The sequence below is a fragment of the Falco naumanni genome, chromosome 5 (genome assembly GCF_017639655.2).
Source record: "Falco naumanni isolate bFalNau1 chromosome 5, bFalNau1.pat, whole genome shotgun sequence".
NCBI lineage: Eukaryota > Metazoa > Chordata > Aves > Falconiformes > Falconidae > Falco > Falco naumanni.
The window spans coordinates 267,635-287,175 of NC_054058.1; the positions used below are offsets into that span (position 1 = coordinate 267,635).

Genomic DNA, 19,541 nt, shown 5'->3' on the forward strand with positions numbered 1-19,541 from the left:
TTTTTTCTAAGCCAGACTTCCCTTCTTGCACTTCCCATATGTGCTTTGTGTAAAAACATCATAGTTAGTAATAAACAAGAATTGATTCAACTCACCAATTTCAAGGGTGACCCTGCCTTTTGAACAGAGTATTCGTAAATCCGTCATACATTATAAGAACAAGAAAAAACTGCATATTCCAGGGAACTTTCCCCCCATACACTTAACAAGATAGATACAAGAAAAGTTAAAGATGCTTAATATGGAGACTGTTAATAGCTTTTGCTTTTTTCTATACATTATAAACAAAGAAGCCAAGTAGTCTCATTACACTAAAATAACTTCTGTATTACACACAAGGTCTGGTACAATGTTAATTGCTATTAACATCTAAAAGAAAGACCGTCTGGACACTCTGCTAGGACAAAATTAATTAAATGAGTAGAGTAAATGCATACAGTGTTTAAATGGTAAAGATAAGCACAAGCCCATTTTTTTAATATTTCATGATGGGTAAATAAGTCAAATTGTTTTGAGGTATTATTATTTATTACTTGTGCAGTCATGCTGGGAACAGTACAAATACAGAACAAAGAAGTGGGCCTGGTCATAAAGAGTTTGCAATGAATTTTTTCCTCTGAAGCAAACACTTTATTAATATTTTAGTTAATTAATGGAAAAATATCTCTGAACAGTCTGTTCTTGGAAAATGTTTTGCTGTATTGGTCAGTATTTGGAAAAGATTAACACAATTTTAGGATTGTCACAATTTTTACAAAGCTTACATCGACAAGGGATGTTCCCACTTGCCATCACCTGTTCCACAAACAATCCCCAGGCAGCTAACATAACAAGTAAAATAAAAATGCTCCCATAATCAAGAACAGTTTGAAGAGTATGCAAAGAGTAGGAGTATTTTGTATACTTATTAACTTTGGTAAATTTTAGAACATTGGTATAAATTTTTAATTAACAGAACCTGAAAATGATACGATTATTGTGTTAATCTTGAGAATGTGCTTTAAGCACTTCTCCTGCTACCTTAAAATACGTTACTTCCTACTCTCTTTTTCCTCTAAAGTAAATAAATACCTAAAATTCAATTTCAAATAGAAAGTAAAATCCTACAGCAGCTCTACTTCTCTGTTTGGATGGTAAATATTTACAAATGTAGTGATGAAAGAACTTTTAGCATGAGAGAACCAGGTTCAGATCCAGAGAAGTTCTTGGAATTCTAATTGTTCAGTCTTCAGAGACTTCTAGAAACCCTTGTGACTGTCCCATACTCCACCTTCAGCCATAGCCTCAACCATAAATAAAGACTAAAAAAAGACAATCTTTTTGGAAAAGGAAGAAGAACGAGAATCTATGCTCAGCCTCCAGTCCCCTCCCACCAATAAGGATGTTCTAGGAGATTTCCTGATGAAACAAAAACAGAACTGGGAAGGCCTTCAGTAACCTTCATTATTAAGTGATGTCTCCTTCAGCCTAGAAGCTGCAGCCACTGAGTCTTTCCTAGTACCCGTCTCCATTTATTGGCAGGAGAAAAGAAGAAGATTCTTCCCTCTCTGCTAACTTACATGTGCGGTTTGCATAGTAATGCACAGGATTTCCCTAAGAGCCAATCTTACATGAACAGGTCTTAGACCTCCAGTTTATTGACCTGTCCATTCAACATGACTGTGAGGCTGCTGGAGTAGACAAGGAAATACACTGAACAGAGGGACTAATAATGTAACAGTCCTTCTGTTTACAGCTTCTCAGATGTTGTTGCCTACTAGAGACTGGCTAGTCATCTTACTAATGTGGGACTTGCTGAACTCCAGAGTTGTCTAATCTGGGACAGTGTGCTGAGAGCAGTAGGAGGAGACCCTCTTTCCTTATGAGCTCAGTGGAAAAAATTTGCTACCATCAGCTGCTGAGGAAAGGATAACAAGAAAAGAAAGGTATTTCTCTCTCTGAGGACATACTTCTCTTCCTCCTTTTCCAGGCAGATTACCAGATGTGGCACTTCTTGTGTGGGTTCATTGGGGATCCACTGGGACAGTAGAAGTGCTTGGCAAAGTCCTGGCTGTTGCTGACAGACCCACAAACACGAAGTGGCAAAGGACTGTGAGGATCTGTGTTCAGGGAAGACTGTAGTTTCTCAGGATCCTGGTGTCCACACATTGCCTGAAAGGAGGCAAAACAGGAAAGTCAGTTTGACTGAAAGTCCTTGTGTGAACAAGACTTAAGGCTCCTCGTGCCTCCACCCATGTGACTGAGGCTGCTGGAGTAAACAATGAAACACACTTATGTGGGTGCCGACAATGTTTAGATTTTTCCCTTCACCACCACAATTTCTGACTGTTTTCCCTTTCCCTAAACTTCCTTGTTCCAATTTCCTATCTGAAAAGCCATCTGCTCTCTTTCTATACTGTGTAGTCCAGAACACAGGGAATTTAGACCACCTTGGAGTTTAGGCTCGTGCAACCTTGGACTCCATCTAAAATAAAGGTATAGATGTAGTCTCAGTGTCCAGATTCAGCATCTTAAGCAAAAGCAATGAGAGCTCATCAAGAACACAACATCTCATTACTACCTGAGAGATTGAGGGGAAGGTTATGTGACTTTACTGGTGTTAAACTAGCACTCCAAGTCTTCACTCTTGTGATTTCAGTCTTTATTCATTGGTAAATTATGCAGTAGCTGCCAGATAGCCTCTGAAATGCAAATCTTGCCACCAAGACCCAATAATATGCGTTTTCAGAACTGCTTTTCTACGTACTGCTCTGACCTAATGTCAATACATGCACAAAACTTTTCCCTTTGTACAATTACAGTGACTTACAAGGATGTGACTTTTATGAACATAGAAATCCAATGATCTATGATGAAGAACTCAACTGTACAGTTATGCACAACTACACAACTTGGCACAAATCCTTAAACCAGGTTCCCACAGAAATCCTGAACTAGGTGTACATGTACTTCTAGTTCTTTATCTCTAAATAACATTTGAAACTCTCATTTTTCACTATCAGTCACTCAATGATACAACATCTAGTTATTCACCACAACAGAGAGGCAGATGAAGGAAGGGATGGAAAGAGACATGCCTTTTCCAGTAAAATTCCACTTTCCCTGTGTAACATTGCTCACAACAGCAAAAAATATACTCAGAAGCTGGCAATGAAGCATGCTTTCCCTGACACAGCTTATCTGCTACAGCTTAATTTTGGTAGATTTCAAAGCTTTGTAAAAGATATATTTGCAGACAAGCCCTTTGCTAGCTTTGAGATCCGTAACAGGTTAGGGGCCCTACATGTGAAATTTAGTTTTCTAAATAAGATTCTGCATCTCTCGGGAACATTGGACATTCCCAGTTCTGTGAATAAGGGGAAAAGTGATTAAATATTGAGAAAGACAAACTCTAATAATGTGGAAGACAATGGAGAGTGAGAGACATATGGCTAGCCTAGAATTCATTACGTGAGCAAAACTGAGGTAGAAAAGCTGGTCATGTGAAAGTCCAATCTTAGGTAAATCCTTCTCTTCTTTGTGCTTTTTCAGCCAATTCTTATAGGCCTGTGGAGAAAGAAAATTATTAATAAATCCCCCCTCAGACAGTGTCCCAAAACCATGTCTTCTGTCAATGAATTATATCAATCTAATATATAACAAATACGCAAATTTGTATATCTCTCTCCTCATTGGGATGCTCCCTGCTGCTGGCCATGCCCTGAATAACTCTAAGATGGGAGAATAACAATATAACCCCTTTCCTTCCCATTTCAGACGCTACCACACACACACATTGTCATAACAGAAGATGTGGTGACTGCACCATGAAAGAATGAAAATTACTTTCAAAGCAAGTCACAAGTATTTGAAGAAAAATTAAAAGACTTTCTCCCTCCCAACATTCTTTGTGCAAGAACGTAACAAGTAACAATCTGTGACCTAGAGATCCCAGAGCACCCTGCATTCATGAGCTGCTTGAGCAAATAAAAAATTCTCTCTAGACTAAAGCATTGCTGAAAACATCGTTATGGAGTCATTTTACCACCACACAGAATTCTGGTTCATGTCTCATCTTAGATCCTCAGGTATAACATAAACATATAAATAATGACATGGTTTTGTGTGCATGACATAAATAGGGAAGTAAAGAAAGGCCCATCCCAGGAGTGGTGAAGGGGAGAAGCGGTCTTACATGGAACTAGTGAGGTTATGAGCAAAGCTTTGTGAGGAACCTGTGTCTGGACTAGCAGAGGACATGCAGGACACACGCTGCACTGGCACAGGCGTGCAAGCAATCTCGAACTGGAGCAGCATGCAGGAGAGGGATGCAGCAGAGCAGTCTTGTGATATGGCCATTGAGTTATGTGGTAAGGCTGTGAGATTAGAGAATTAAGTAGACTACAATACCTGGTAAGCGATGGCAAGCCCTCCAGTGTCAGCTGTATTCTCCAACAGTGTAAAAGTACCATTGACCTTAAAGTCATAGCTTTCATACTGTTCAACTAAGCAGTCTATAGATTTCTGTAGTGCACTACTGTTGCATGTAGGACAGCCCCCAGGCAGCACTGTAGGGGGAAAAAAAGTCCTGGAAAGTAAAGGTATCCCTGGCATTCACCTGTATTCATCACATTAACCACCAAGTCTTCTTAGTAGTCAGCATGGCCTGGAATGGGTTTTCCTTACCTTCATCTACCTTAATAATATATATATTATACATTTATACAAGGACCATGATTTCAGATCCCCTAAGGGAAAGCACCAGTGGGGACCCAGAAGAGCAAAGAAAGACACCACAGCTGGTACCCACCATAGCCATAGAATGTGTGAAGAAGTTCATGTGCCATGAAGACCCCAATGGCTCCGAAGTTCACAGCACTGAAAAATGAACATGAAAAGAGTGCTTTTGAAAAGAAAAAGAGGGCAGATGAACATTCTTTATAGCCACTGAGCACAACTGTGGGCTACACAGGAACATTCTATTCTGACAGCCCACAGAAGCATTTTCTATTTATTGTCTCTCAGATGCAGTACACTGTAAAAATGCAGATACAAGTGTAAATTACTCTGTTAATCTTTAAAATTGTACTATGGGCTTGCTTTAAAGTATTCATAGCTAATAAGCCATCATAATAATGACGAGTCTGTGAACAAGATTCTGCCTTTATTAACTCATATTTGTTATTGTTGGGGTATGGCCTTATTTACCCACTACTGGCTGAACTGCACAAACTAACTGCAATGGTAATCATACAAAAGCAGGATGGTTGGAGAAGCAATCTTGCAAAAGTTGTCTAATGAAAGACGATGCATAAAACTGGCAAGGCAAATTAAAATCATGAAAGTTTGATTACAGTTATTCTGGTCTAGCACTGGTGATCTCACTGCAAGCAAGAGATTGCACAAGAGACCTCCAGCAGTTCTTTCTAATCAGAATATATATGATTTATGCAATGAATTTACAGTCACACAAGAGTACACTCAAAATGCATTTCTGTAATATGAAATTATGAGCTCTTTCTTTCTTTACATGTACTGATTAACATTGCTTAAGCATGAAATTATTGTAGTAGATCATCACTGGGAACTCACTAGGAAGTGACAAAAAACCACTAATGCTTATCTTCTTTTAGAACTGCTCTTTCAGAAGCTCTGTAGCTGATAACTTGTAATTGCTGCCAGAGAAGCTGTGGATGCCTCACCACTGGATGTGGTCAAGGTCACATTGGACAGGGCTTTGAGCAACCTGATCTAGTGAAAGGTGTCCCTGCCCATGGCAGGGCGATTGGACTGGTTAACTTTAAAGGTCCCTTCCAGCCCAAACCATTCTATGATTCTAGGATTCCATAACAATTGTATTGCTTTGCTGACTTCTTATTTTAAAAATTTCCCTTACAGTCATCTGATTTGGCTTTTGTCAGCAAGATTTAGGCTTTGGAGCATCATCTGAGAAAATGTTATTGTGCCAACTCACCAAAAGCTGTTCAAGTTTGACTTATTTCATTCGATGGGGATGACAGTGAGAAAAATATATTTTACTAACACTCAACAGAAAAGGATTAAGAAGTTGTAGACACTTTTTCAGAGAGGAAGGATATGGCAGGTGACAGCCCGTACCACTGGAAAATTTATTTTTTCCTGTTATTCTTTTGAGGTGTCTGGTTTTTCATGCTATAATGAATTCATTAAATACTGCAAGCGCTAGAAGATGTCATACAACTAGTGGTAGAAGATCATCATGGAGAAAATAATTGCTTTTAACTGAGACATGTTTCTTTCAAAATGCAGCCTCTTGCCACAATGTGAGATTAGCTTTCAGTACAATGGGATTAGGAGACGTTTCTAACCATTATTGTGTAAAAAAGGACATCAAATAATATTTTTACAGTCAACTGTTTTAAGTGCTTTTAATATCAGAAAAAAATCACTTAATAGATCTATTCCATATGATGAAAGAACCCAACTCTAAGAGTGTAGCACACAGAAGTGTCATTGTTGCAGGGGAAGACTCAGAATGAAAAATGTATTTCCTTTTTAGAAAAAGTTTCTTTAAAAAAAAGGAAGAGAAGAACTATGTTTGATCCATTTGAAAAAGACTTCTGATAAGAAGTTGCTCTGTGAGGCTCCTATTTTCTCTGCATTAGATTTCTATGGGTTAGATGCTGGAACTCTTGGAGTCTAGAAATTAGAGGCAAATGTGAAACATATTTTTTGCAGTTAAGCTACATGGGACTTCTGTCTTTTCGCTCTGGAGTAATATACTTGGCTTAGCTTAGCTTCGCCTAGATTCTGATTTTGTTCCAGCAGAGTCAATTATCACACTCTTTCAGAATTCATAAGGCAGTATCCATGTGGCTTTAGAAAAAGCTACTTTTCCCCCCTTTACAGTGTCATTCTGGGATGCAGTAAGAAAGAGGTTAAAGACAGACCCATTAAGGTTCTTCCTTGGAAACATGGTGCAGCCAAGGGCCTACATCCATCTTCCACCTTTGCAGACCCTCCATACCTGGGAAACTCCATGTGGAAAAAAGGGCTGCGGAACATTCCAGCAGGAAAGACCACCATGTGGTGCCTTATTGAGTAGTAAGAACGCACAGTCCAGGGGGACACATGCCAGCTAGAAGCAGAAAAAGAGAAATGAGAGAATGTGTTAACTCCTTATCTCATACCTTGCTCCTTTCCTCCACTGGGCTTGCAAAAATGGTCTCCTCAATACAATTATTCATACAGCAGCAGCAAATGATGAAATTCACATTGTCTGGAGTTAAAGGTGTTTGAAATAAACCTTCACTTGTTTACAGATGGTCAGACCTATTAGCTTAACTTTCACACACATTAGGGGATTCACTCTCACAACTTCAAGGCTTTTTTAAGCAGCATGCAGCAGTGCAGCCTTGCAGCAAAGGACAACAGCATCTTGTCTTGCATTAGAAGTGTTGCTGGCAGGTCAAGAGAGGTGATTATGCCCCTCTAATCCAGGACTGGTGAAACCACAGCTGGAAGTACTGTGTCCAGCTCTCCCCACCTCCCTGCCCGTCCCTCCTGTCCTGTCCCTCCTTCCTCAGAAGAAGAGAGACAGACATTTAACTGAACGCAGCCCTGAGTGATCTGATCTAGCTGACCCTGCTTTGAGCAGGACAGTTGGACTTGAGGATCTCCATAGGTCACTTCCAACCTCAGTTAGTCCACAAGTGCATGATTCTGTTATATTTTTCAGATCAGTATCTGTCACTTACTTATCCTGTGAGTGATTCTGAAGGAGTTTCAAGTAGGAATTTTCCCTCAGTACTTTCAAGCAAGCCACCACATTGAGGAAAAAAGTGTCTTCATTTATCTCCAACTGAGGGGAGAGACAGGTAATGTGACTCATAGGGCATGAGTGAGAAGTGAATTAGTATGAGAAAAAGTCTCATGGGTCAAAAAAGGATTCATCAAAAAACAAACCAATGGAATACGTGTGGGTTTTCTCCCCCAGTTCTAAAGATCTTCAGTTTAAGATATGACAGGAATGTTATCTGCAGGCTGAACAGAACGTACAAGGAGGTAACAAACAATCTGTATCAGGCCAGCCACTCTGAATAGGAGACAGACAGCACAGGCAACAGTACAGAAGCAGCAGATAAAGGTTCTGTGGGCCCATATGTTCCCAGAAAATGAACAGTAGGAAATTATTATTGTTCCAGAGGTCATAGCCTCTTTTAGCAGCAGATAAGATAGCAGTTGGTACAGGTAAACTGCCAATAATGAGGCAGGCATGTTTACATTGTATAGCTCACATTCTGGTATTCCAGGTTCACTTTGGCAGACTGGAGTATGTCAGCTGGATAGCCAATGTCCACTTGTAGTTTGGAAACCTAAAATCATAATAAACAAACAAACAAACAGACAAACAAAAAGAAACATGACCAATAGGAGGCTTTACATTCTAGAAGTCCTATTTAAACTCTATTTCTAAACAACCTAAATATAATCTGTGAATCAACCCTTCAAAATGACAGCTACTCTGTTTCAACAAGACTTCTACTCTTGCTGCTCTGCTTTCTTAACTCAATGACCTGAGGTCTAATGTTATTCTACTCTGCTTTTTTTTTTTATAGCATAGTTTTTATCCGTGGACAAATAAACAATGAGCCTTTCTATGCCTACACATCAACGTATGGCCACACGTGTGTGATAGCACTTGCAGACACCACATACAGTTTGCACCGTGTACAAGACATCTATTTAAGGCTGTGTGCCTGTGGAAGCAGGTGGAATATGTGAAGGTGCAGGCCCCTTCCTTTCCTTCTCCAAAGACTTCAGGGAAAGGAACGCCTCAGCAACTCCTGCCTTCTGCACGCACCAAGACTTTAGCCTCTTGGCGGGTCTGTTCATCCATCCATTCCAACTGATCCAGTTGGCCATAGAGAGCATTTTGGATTTCAGAGAACATCTGCTCAGCCTGCCACGGAGAAAAGAAGGCGCATTCAGGACTGCAGAAAAACATTGCTCAGGCTTAGGTACCATCACTCCATGTTCCAGCAATTCAGCCACAGAATAACTGGGGGGAAATTCCTTTTCTTGTGATGAAAGAGGAGATTTCAGTTTCTACAACGATTTAGGTTATTTGGCATTCAGTGGTTCCTCACAGGGCTCACCATTCTCTCCCATACAACTTTTCATCTTGCCTCTCATGGTAACTGAGGGAAACATAATTCTTTTTTCATTCAATCCCTGCAGGGGTAGGAATGGACCAGATGATTGCCCCACTTCTTAAATGAAATGAAAATTCAGTATCCACAAGTATTTCATGCTGGTGTCTCCCTTTCCACAGTTATGGCAATCTGAGTCTCTTCACAAAATTATGCTTTGTTCATTCAGCTTTGTGCTTCACTACACATAGTCTTAGTTTTCCCATTAACATTTCTTGGGATTACTTACTCTTGTCACTTTTTACACTGCAAACCCTTTACAAGACCTAGCACCTACATTAACTTCCTTCAAAAGAAAAAGGAACGCTAATCATCAAAGGAAAAAAAAGTATCTTTTTCCACACTGCAGGCAGGTGTTCCTTTTACTGTGGATCTACTCAGAATGTTTTGGCATTGATTTGTTTTTGTACAACTGGTCATACAATGGTTTAATGGCTTTGCAATTGAAAATCTTATTTGATACGTCAGATTGGTAATGAATACGGTTAATACTGCCATTCCAGGAAGCACAGGGAGACTGCATGCATTTGTAGGGCTGTCATAGATATTGGTGCTGCACACATGACTTTGCTAACAATTGAGATAAAGATATTTTTTAATAATATTTTAACATAGATTATTCTAGAAATGACAGCAATGTCTTGGTCTGACATCTTTCATACCCAAAATAGGAGGTGAAGTGTGTAAGTACGGGAATATGTAAAAAGGTATAAAACCTACACATGATTTTGCTGCCTTAATGTGGTCTTAAACTGGCATGCCAAAAAAAGAAAGAGGTGAAGCTGAGCTCTGCTTGGGGGTTAGGAGGATGAATACCTACAAGTTTCTTGGTCTGCTGAGGGAAAATTTCTTGCACAATCATCTGCCCTAGAACTGGCTCAAAGAAAGAGCTGGTATCAGTCAAGCACTTCCTCCAGCGCTCAGTTGGGACCTGTAAGAACAGAGAAAGAAATAAAGACATGAGAGTGAGGCCAAAGAGATAGGAAGACAGTAAAAAGATATGTAAACATACAGTCAGTATCAAATACGCCGCTATCTAAAGATGACAGCAGTGAGTGATAAGTAATGTAGTTCCATTTAGGCTACCTCAGAAAGCTTTAATCAATAGAAGACTGATTTCCTTACGATTTACTTCACTTACTTTCGCACAAGATGAAGTTCACATGCTAGCTGACACCCCATGATACAGTGCACTTAGCTCTCTAAAGTTTTGTGTCATGTCTACTCCCACATTTCTTTTGAGAAAAAGGAAGCAGTTAATGCCCTAGGGCAGGGGTCCTCAACCTTTTTAACCAGGGGGCTGGCACGCGGATGACATGGCAGGAATCATCTGTGGTTGCTTGGTTTCCCCCGCCAACCCCCAGCGGGTGTGTTTGTGTGTGGGGGATGGTGGTTCTTTAAATACCGGGAGCCGGATTGAGGACCCTGGGGGGGCATATCCGTCCCACGGGCCGTAGTTTGAGGACCCCTGCTCCAGTAAGAGTAAGAGTCACAAATCTGAGAAACTCCATCCAGACGAGGCATCAAGAGAACATCCAGAAGGCATGTCCTGGTGTGTTCAGCTGCTGGGGAGTCTGAAGAAGATGGTTAAGGGCTAACTCACCATTCTAGATCCCATTTTTCCATAAAGAATCTTAGATAGCTCCAGGCGTGCATCTTGGAATCTACTGTCAAGGGCTGGCGAGAGATTCCCAACCAGACAAACAATCATATAAATGTGAAGGATCCTGTAGGAAAATGACATTTAAAAAGACTGAAGATTGAAGGTTGGTCACTATAAACACAGAGGCGTGGCAAGTGTCAGAGGAATAATTTAATGCAGAGGAACCCCAGTAACCTGAACAATGACAATGAAGTACTCTGGATGGGCTACACCCGGGGCTGAGTCAACCAAAGAAACGCTCTCCCCAGAACACTGATGACTCAAGGGGTAATTGCCTGCTGGGCCACAGGATTCTTTGTGGGAAGCAGGAGAAAGAGTGTTTTTAGGACTGGGTGAAACTTATAGAGTATTTTGAGGGGTCTGTGGGATTCGTTAAGACTTATTATGGGATGTTTATGGGAAGGACCAAAGGCAGGGAAAGGGAAGGGATCATGGTGTATTGGGGGAAACACATGTGGGAAAGTGGAGAGGAAAAGTGGTAAGAGGGAATGGTTGAGCATAAACTCGTGGCTTGCCTGACTGAGCCTTGCACATGGTCACCAGAATCTGTCCTATCTTATTAAATGCTGTTCTTAAATAACATTCTGTTCTCAGTGTGTGGGGATGGGACTGGATACTGGAGAGACAAGGAGTCTGAGAGTTGCCTGCTGGAGGGACTTTGGTTCAGGCTAGCTGCTGGAGACAGCACGGCTCTGAGGGTTGGCTGTTGGAGAGACTAGCAGTTTGGACCAGCTGCTGGAGAGATCTGCCTGTATATGTGTGTTTGTAACAGGAAGGTACCAGAGTACCAGCAACCAAAGTGGTGCTGCAGGACTCGGGAACTCATACATCCAGGTGCCAGCAGCTGTGGACACCAGGGGATCTGGCCCCAGCTTCTGGACAGACTGAATATCTGAGACCAGCTACTGGAGTGATCCTTACTGTGTATGTTCATATATATATTTCACTAGTATAGACCAATACTGATCAGCTGGAGAGGAGGAACAGGATCAGGCTGTCTGGGCTGCTCATGTTTGTATGAATGCTATGCATGGGTGGGTGCCAGTAAAGGCACTGTGTTCCATCTCTGTTCATCTGTGTGACACCACATACATTTGTATGTGTGTACATATATGGTGCGTGAATGTGCAAGTCTATTTGGAATATATGCTAAGCCTTAGTACTGGCTAAACCTGTGGATACAGAGCCACAGCACCCTTGCAATCATTAGGCTACTGGATTCAGCAGGCTTTAACATAGGCCTCTTTAATATTTCTTGAGGTGTGAACAACTAAAACCAGAGATATTGACTCCTACCTTTTCTTGTGCCACTGTTTGATGAGCTGTGACATGCCTCTTAAGTAATCCATGTCATGCACTGCAACTGGCTGAGAGAGGTTCATTGGCATAGGGTGGAAGAGAGCCTGGAGACACGACAGCCAGTCAATAGCAGGTGCCTTTTCCTAGAAGTAAAATGGAGCTTACATGCTGACCTATGGATCCAAGAAATAGCTGGGATAGTCTCCCTAATACTGTGTAAAGAGATACTTCCAACAAGTTAAACTGCTTTCATAATGTGGGTATTGATTATAGTAGAAAAGGACAATTGCCTTTTTTTATCAAATTAGCACTGGGGAAGGGGTGGGCCTGAAAAATCCAACTGCTGTCAATAAAAGATCATAAGTTAATAGATTATTTAAAGCTCAACAGACTTCAAGTTGCAAAGGAATAGTATCTAAACAGACTGTCTCATATCTGTTTTAATCTAGATCTTTGGAATGTCTATGTATGAGCCACATGGAATTGTGTTGCTCGAGTTCGAAGGCATAGATACCTGTAGCTCCCTAATGGTAGTGCGAAAGAACAGCATCCCCCTCTGCTGTCTTTCCTGCAGTGGGGTGACAACTCGCTGGAGGTTAGAGATGAAGGACAAAGTAAGGGAAAAGGAATCAGTGGGATCATCCAGTGGCCCTCCAAGTAGGCCCCCCAATTTCCTCAAATATGAGAGATACACACGGAGAACCTGCAATACAAAGCATATGATCAGCGGGAGAAACGTGACTGAAAATTAGTCACCCCACCCATCCAACCACCTTGACCACATAAGCTTCAATTTTTCAAAACCACTGCATCCCTGTACCTAAAACTGTCTTCTTCACTGCAACATTCTCATGTAATTCTTCATGTGGAATCAGTTTGCCAAGTACAGCTCCTCTCTCAGTGAAGAACACTGAATTCTCAAGAGGTTATTTTTGTCCCAGCTTACAATTACATTAAATACCAGAGTAATCTTGGGGATGTAGGCCTGCCTTTTCTGAAGGCAAAGGAGAGATGTGTAGTAATACAATGAACCAGTATTTTTGATGGAAACAAAATGCCAGAGTCTTACTTCTATGTTTATGAGGTATCAAAGGAATGCTTGTGATGGGTAGACAGGGGGTTTGGGTTTTTTTGAGGACTTCTCTGAAAGTCAGACCGAGAAACTGAAATAAACTCAGGTTTTATAAAGTTCAGAAAAATGACAGAGCTCTGATTAAATTAATTTTGCTGCAATGACTCCCAAAGTCAAAGAGCTTTTTTCCCCTGCTTAGGTTAAAACATTTTAAAATAACTTCTAAAATGCTAGTTACCCCTCCCCCAATACACAGATTTAAAGTTACAAAGTCTTTCTTTGGATGGTATTTTTTATAAATGTTCATTCAAGGTGGAACCTAGAGGGAAGCCCAGGTTCATGTTATTTAGCAAATACAAATTTGAACTATAGCATTCTGTTTCTACAGTAGGAGTTGTAATCCTGGCATATAAAATGATTTGCACTTTACAAACTACCTTTTTGGAAAAGTAGAGACTTTTGTAAAGAATTCCTTCTGGAGACATTTTCAGAGGTCAGTGACTGTAACCCACGGAAACAGACCACTCTGAGCCAGGAGGCATTTCAAGGAAATTCCTACACCAAATACCTTTTTACCTTTCTTCAGCCTCTGATATGTTACCTCAAGATAATTTTGTTCTTTGATTTTACTCTCAGGTGGCATCTCAAACTCAGGATGATCAATCTGCAAAAAGGAGTAAAGGAAAAGCATCTCACTATTTTCAGAAACACTAGAAATGTGAGAATATGCTTAACAGGCTTTGTTAATTTCTGTGTCTTACTTTTGGAAAATGTTTGCTAAGTAATTTTTGTGGCTCTGTCATATTCTGCAGCTCATTTACAAGCTCATTACAATCTGCAGTGACTGATGGTCAAATGTAAACCACATTGAATATTTCTACATGATGTAGTGGATTTGGCTGACAGAGAGTTAAGTTTCTTCATAGCAGCTCGTATAGGGCTGTGTTTTGGATTTGTGATGAAAACAGTGTTGATTAATGTAGGGATGTTGTAGTTACTGCTGAGCAGTGCTTACACAGAGCCAATGGCTTTTCTGCTGCTCACACCATCCCACCAGTGAGTGGGCTGGGGGGCACAAGAAGCTGGGAGGGGACACAGCTGGGACGGCTGACCCCAACTGACCACCGGTGTTTGCCATACCATGACATTGTACTCAATAATAAAAGTGGGTGTGAAGGAGGTTGGCAAGGGCTGCCATTGCTTGGGAACTGGCTGGGCAGTGATCAGTTGATGGTGAGCAATTGGTGGGTTTTGCATCTATTCCTTTTTTACCTTATTGTTCTTTTTTCCCCCCTTTTTTCCACTATTAAACCATCTTTTTCTCAACCTGTGAGTTTTCACACTTCTATACTTCTGATTTGGGGTGGGGGTGTGAACAAGCAGCTGTGTGGTGCTTAGCTGCCTAGCAGGTTTCAGTCACAACAGTGAGCTGCAAAATTCATAGTACACTGTGTATTAGACACTTAGCACTCAGAGTCCGTTATTGTACTAATCATACCAATCAGCATTAGAAGAACCTGTCCCTTCCACAATGAAGTACAGTCTACACTGTCAGGCAGGAGAAGTGAGAAGTAAGCAATTTATTCTTCCTCATCTGCTTATTTCCAGAAATAAGTGCTTTTTATGTCATAAAATCAAGTTTACTGAAATTTAGGGAAAACTTTCTTCACAAAAGAACATAGGCTTAAATTCAGCAAGTTTGGGTCTCATGGGCCATGTAATTGACTCTTTATTCCCAGTGCTTCCTGAAAAATTTCTTTCTTTAACCTGCTTACCTGAATAATATTGGTCTTGAGGTCAAAAGGACTGGGTCCTACATGGACTCTGAAAAAGGGAAATGTGCTGTATCTGCCCATGAGAGTCCGAAGAGTTTCATTAAAGTCTTCTGCTTTCCCTGCACCTGTCATATTCCATCCACCAACCTAGAGAGGGGGAGACACAGCATGACAGCAGGTGAGAAAAACACTTGTTTGGTCCATATTTACAAAATAATTTTTCACTTGTATGAGCTCAGTCATTATGACAACTGAGAAGCAACAAAGCAAATAGCAACAGGGAAAACTCATGAAGAAGTCTACATACCCTGTTGGCTTTAAAATGACCTGATACTTTCACCTAAGCAAAGCAATGAACTGCAAAATGACACAGGGAAAAGGAATGGTATTCAACAGAACAAGTTATACAGGAAAAAAGCAGGAGAAGGTGAGACGAAAAAGGTCTCTGTTCTAAAGCCATCCAGAAGGACAGCCAGGGATCAGGGATTACAGGTCCCGCCTCCCTGACAAGCAGATTTGCAGATAGACCTGCAGTCACTGTTCCTTCTGCTGGAAGGTTCTGCGTCCTCCTTGGAGATAGGGTGTAATCACATTTAGCATGGCAGCCATGTACAACCATCCCTGGCACTGAGAAGAGTCTCCCAGAATGGAAAGAAAAGCATTTTCCTCTTTAAACAAGCTCCCCTGAAGCCTGGAGTAGTGGATGGCCATCACATCTTAGACACAAAAATTTCACCCATTTTGCAAGATGATCCTTGATCTGGAAGTTGAATCCTATTGAACTGAGCTTCTGAGATTAAAAGTGATCCCTCTTTGCAGTCTTGGTTGTTGTTCAGTCCTGAAGTAATATGTAAGGTCATGAGGAATGATTCAGATACCTGATGTCAGAAAATCACATCTTGAAACAGCATTTAAAGCTAGACTTCTGATTTAACACCTAGAAGTTGTACTGTGAACCATGAGCTTATTTCAGGGCCAGCTGCCAGCAAAATTCCAATATGTAGGGCCATATGATCCTAACTTCCTTTTCCCTGCAGGAATTACCTTCTAAAGGGAGAGGAGATAGCAGAAACATTCACCTGATTTAGGAAGTCCTTCAATGGTTGAGTTCCTTGGGATTCTATCCGTTGCGTATCCATGCAGGATCGATAGAACCGGATTGCTTTCTCCTTAGCTGAGCCTCTTATCCCAGACTGCGGGGCCTCTGAGGAAAAAAATAATTAATTTGGGACAGTATTAGAGCACAGAAAGCTGTGAGAAAATATTATACTGTGCTTTGATTCAGAACAATTTAGTAAATACATCCACACTTTCCATGGTCACTCAAAGCAAGAGACCTTCTAGTGCCATGACTCTTCCTGAGGCCAAATACGTGAGTTTCTTTGCATGGGAACAGGGGCACAAGCAGAAGGTGGTACACATCTGGGCTTCAGTCCCACTTGGAGTCAGGACACATGACCAGAGCGCACATTCAGACAAGCACAGTGTCTGCTTTTACAAGGGAACAGGAAATGGTTTGGGCTGCTGTCAGAATTTTAAAGTGTGACTTTCATCTGTTAGATTTGGTAAAGGGTACTAAAATGTTTTAAATGCAGCTGTTGTAATATGATATGATCAAGAATAAATCTGTACATGTAAGATTGTCATACACAGAAGAATGAAGAGGCTGGACACAGTCCCTGTTAGGAATGATTGTGCTCTCAGTTAGTATTCCCAGCTCTGACTGAGGAAGATGCTGAAGGTAACACACCAATCATCTGTCCCTACCTAAGAGCCTTTTCAGGATCAACTGGTTTTCTTCCAACAACACATCAAATACATTTAGTGATTCTTCTGTGGTTCTGTTTGAGTGTTTGCCTTCCCAGCTGCCACAGGCATATTTGTAGAAATCCTCACAGGGGTCTATAGTGTCATTCCTAGAATTCAGGAGTCTGGCCAACAGTGTAAGACCCAGCTCGGCATCACAGGATCCTGGGCAGGAAGTAAATAGGAGAGAACTGAACAGTAACAGTGGAGAGTGAGAACAACTCCAAATGAAAAAATGAGAAGTTATCTGTGGGACATTTCCCCTGAAATATTTAGTTTTGGTACAAACCCCTTTGCATGCAGAATGTTGAATTCCGTGTAAGTTTTTGCTGAATATGCAACAAAGCGTGCTCTTTCACTTCACAGGAAGACTGCCTTTGCACATTACAAGGGAGATACTTTGAATAAAGGACAAGTAATCAGTCCAGAGATGGTGTCCTTTGTTCATACTACCTAGGCAGTCACAGGTTGGATTATTCTGCTTTCTCAGTGTATTTTCTCTGAATCAGCCAAATCTGGCCAAATGATAAACAAGAAGCAACTGATGATGTCAACATATGGAGCAAAAGAAGGGCAGAGCACAGAGAAAATAAGGAGCCAAGTTTAAAATGTGGAGGGAGATGTTCGTGTATGAGAAACATTTCTCAGCAATCACATCTGTTAAATCAGGACAAAGACTTTCTAGTACATCTTGCTTTGATCTAAAACTCCCTTTATCTAAACTGCTGTAGATCACTGGGTATGTGTTCTCATCTTGGTTCAGTGTCTTGTATCAATATCAGTTCAGATCAATTATTTACTGAGATAAGCTACTTGTAAATCAAAGTAAAGCATTCTATGCTATGGTTTCAACAGTTGACATGGTAAAAGGTAGGCAGAGTAGAAGCAGACAAGATCTAAATTAACAGTTTTCCCTCGGTCTATGTAGGTTTCCAACACATAACAGGGACAAAAGAATAATAGTACATGAAGAGTCAATGATTTATTTTTGAGCAGGGAATGTGTGTATCCACCAATGTAATTGCACTTTTAGTACCAAGCATTCCATATGCATAAACATTTACATGGACCGTTCTTCAGATAGTCCTTTAGCAAATTTGAAAGGCAAATTAATATTTCTGGGCTATGCTCACAGCTCCCCCATTAGCGAGGGACTGTAGCTTTTCTTTTGATACTATGACTGCACTGATCTGTACTAGAGAACTAGGACTAGACTTACTAAGTCAGAGACAAAAAGGTGGAGGAGGAGCTCCAAATTTCATATTCAGTCCAGTTTCCTGGAGGTGACTACAGACAGGGCATGACATGATGATGAGATACAAGCAATATAATAATGCTTTCCCTCAAAACTGGGCCCAGGCATATTAAATGGCAGGCAGAGAAGGAAGACAAGTTTGGGGTTCCCTCCCCACTATGACCCAAGGAAGATACAGAATAGTGTACCTTTTTTACATTTGGTGTTAGGATTCTTTGAGATACTGAAAATCTGATTCTTAAGAGAGATGCGAAGCCTAATACACAATGGAGGCATCTAGGAGAGAAAGGGGTCTTACAAATGGGGTGGATGAGGAAGCAGGGAAAAGGATAACCCATCTTATACCTAGACCACAAGTCATCATGATGTAGGTGACAAGCAGTGTAAAGCCAAGGAGAGTACTGAGAAGAAGTGTACACAGAAGTAGGCTTTTCCCCTGAAGGCATCGTTCTTTTGTTGCACCTGTTCTCAGCTGCTGGTCACAGGTCTGAAGAGAGAAAAATAAGACAAAAAATGAAGACAGAAAAATTAATATTAAAGCTAGCACTGGTCATATACTCTGTCTTCCATCTAATCTACTAGAAAATCACTTGCAGGACTACTGCCAGAATACCAACAGTCATCCAAGTCATCTAGGTGACTCTATTCCAAGGGGCTTTCTCACCTCCTTCGTTTCCCTGTCTTTTCCAGCTACAACTGTTGAACAGTGTTATGAATAATGCATTGAGAAGCCAGCTTGCCTTGAAGAGGTCTGTCCCGCCATAGTTCCTTTTGGTTTATGCACCTTGCATACACCTCCTGAAGATATCAAAGCCTTTTTGAGCCCATAAAGCTAATAACAGGATGGCTAGGACTGGTCATTCTTTATTCTGTTACAGTCTGGCAACCTGGGCACTAATTTCTTATTCCTCCTGAAGAAATGGCTCCTGGATCCTAAGCACTCTAGTCCAATTCAAGCAGGAGAAAAGACTTGCCCTAGTCTAAAAACTGCAGTAAGTCACAGAGAAGATGTTATATACAGATTTTATCTCACTTTAATTTAGTTGTGTTCATAATCTAGGTGTGTCTCTTTAGCCAGTGGAGAAGGCCAGGCACCTTATGGGGACAGCTCTGTTTTAGACATCTGCCTTAGAATGAGCTGAAGTGTCCTGCCCAGTTACCTGTCTTTTTCTCTGTTGACTATGAAGGAAGCTAGCTGACTATGTTAGGATACACCTCTGATGTCTACCTGAATAAAGTTAGATAAAGTGACATTTACTTTATGTGTCCACTGGTTCTACCTACTTTGATGTACATAAGAGGGCAGAACAGCAGATTACAAAAGAACAGATCAGGAATGGACGCTGGTAATATAAGGAAAGGGAAAGAACTGGGAAAAAAAAAAAAAAAAAGTGGAATAACTGAATAAGAATATACAGTGAGAAAATGGAGGCAAAGGGGAGAAAAGCAGAAGATAATGGAAAACCCGAGAGGAACAGGGATAGAGAAGAAATAGTACAGC

The 19,541-nt window shown here is 40.9% G+C and overlaps 1 protein-coding gene across 12 annotated transcripts in view; it reads right to left on the reverse strand.

Annotated features, from left to right (window-relative positions):
* Positions 1–255: 255 nt before the first annotated feature.
* KEL (Kell metallo-endopeptidase (Kell blood group)) overlaps positions 256–19,541 on the reverse strand; it is a 40,055-nt gene continuing 20,769 nt past the window's right edge. For 4 of the 12 annotated variants that reach the window (XM_040594784.1, XM_040594785.1, XM_040594787.1 and 1 more), the window contains 16 exons: positions 16,747–16,950; positions 16,059–16,183; positions 14,980–15,126; positions 13,773–13,868; positions 12,647–12,835; positions 12,130–12,275; positions 10,774–10,897; positions 9,991–10,101; positions 8,822–8,920; positions 8,256–8,333; positions 7,716–7,819; positions 6,986–7,096; positions 4,790–4,857; positions 4,390–4,547; positions 3,451–3,546; positions 256–2,151 (listed from right to left, as the gene is read on the reverse strand). In XM_040594784.1, coding sequence (XP_040450718.1) covers positions 1,975–2,151; positions 3,451–3,546; positions 4,390–4,547; positions 4,790–4,857; positions 6,986–7,096; positions 7,716–7,819; positions 8,256–8,333; positions 8,822–8,920; positions 9,991–10,101; positions 10,774–10,897; positions 12,130–12,275; positions 12,647–12,835; positions 13,773–13,868; positions 14,980–15,126; positions 16,059–16,183; positions 16,747–16,950 — 2,033 coding nt within the window. In that variant the 3' untranslated portion in view covers positions 256–1,974. Of the gene's footprint in view, positions 2,152–3,450; positions 3,547–4,389; positions 4,568–4,789; positions 4,858–6,985; positions 7,097–7,715; positions 7,820–8,255; positions 8,334–8,821; positions 8,921–9,990; positions 10,102–10,773; positions 10,898–12,129; positions 12,276–12,646; positions 12,836–13,772; positions 13,869–14,979; positions 15,127–16,058; positions 16,184–16,746; positions 16,951–18,228; positions 18,317–18,385; positions 18,528–19,541 lie in introns of those variants that run through there. The other 8 variants (XM_040594789.1, XM_040594791.1, XM_040594793.1 and 5 more) reach the window with 7 other exon arrangements.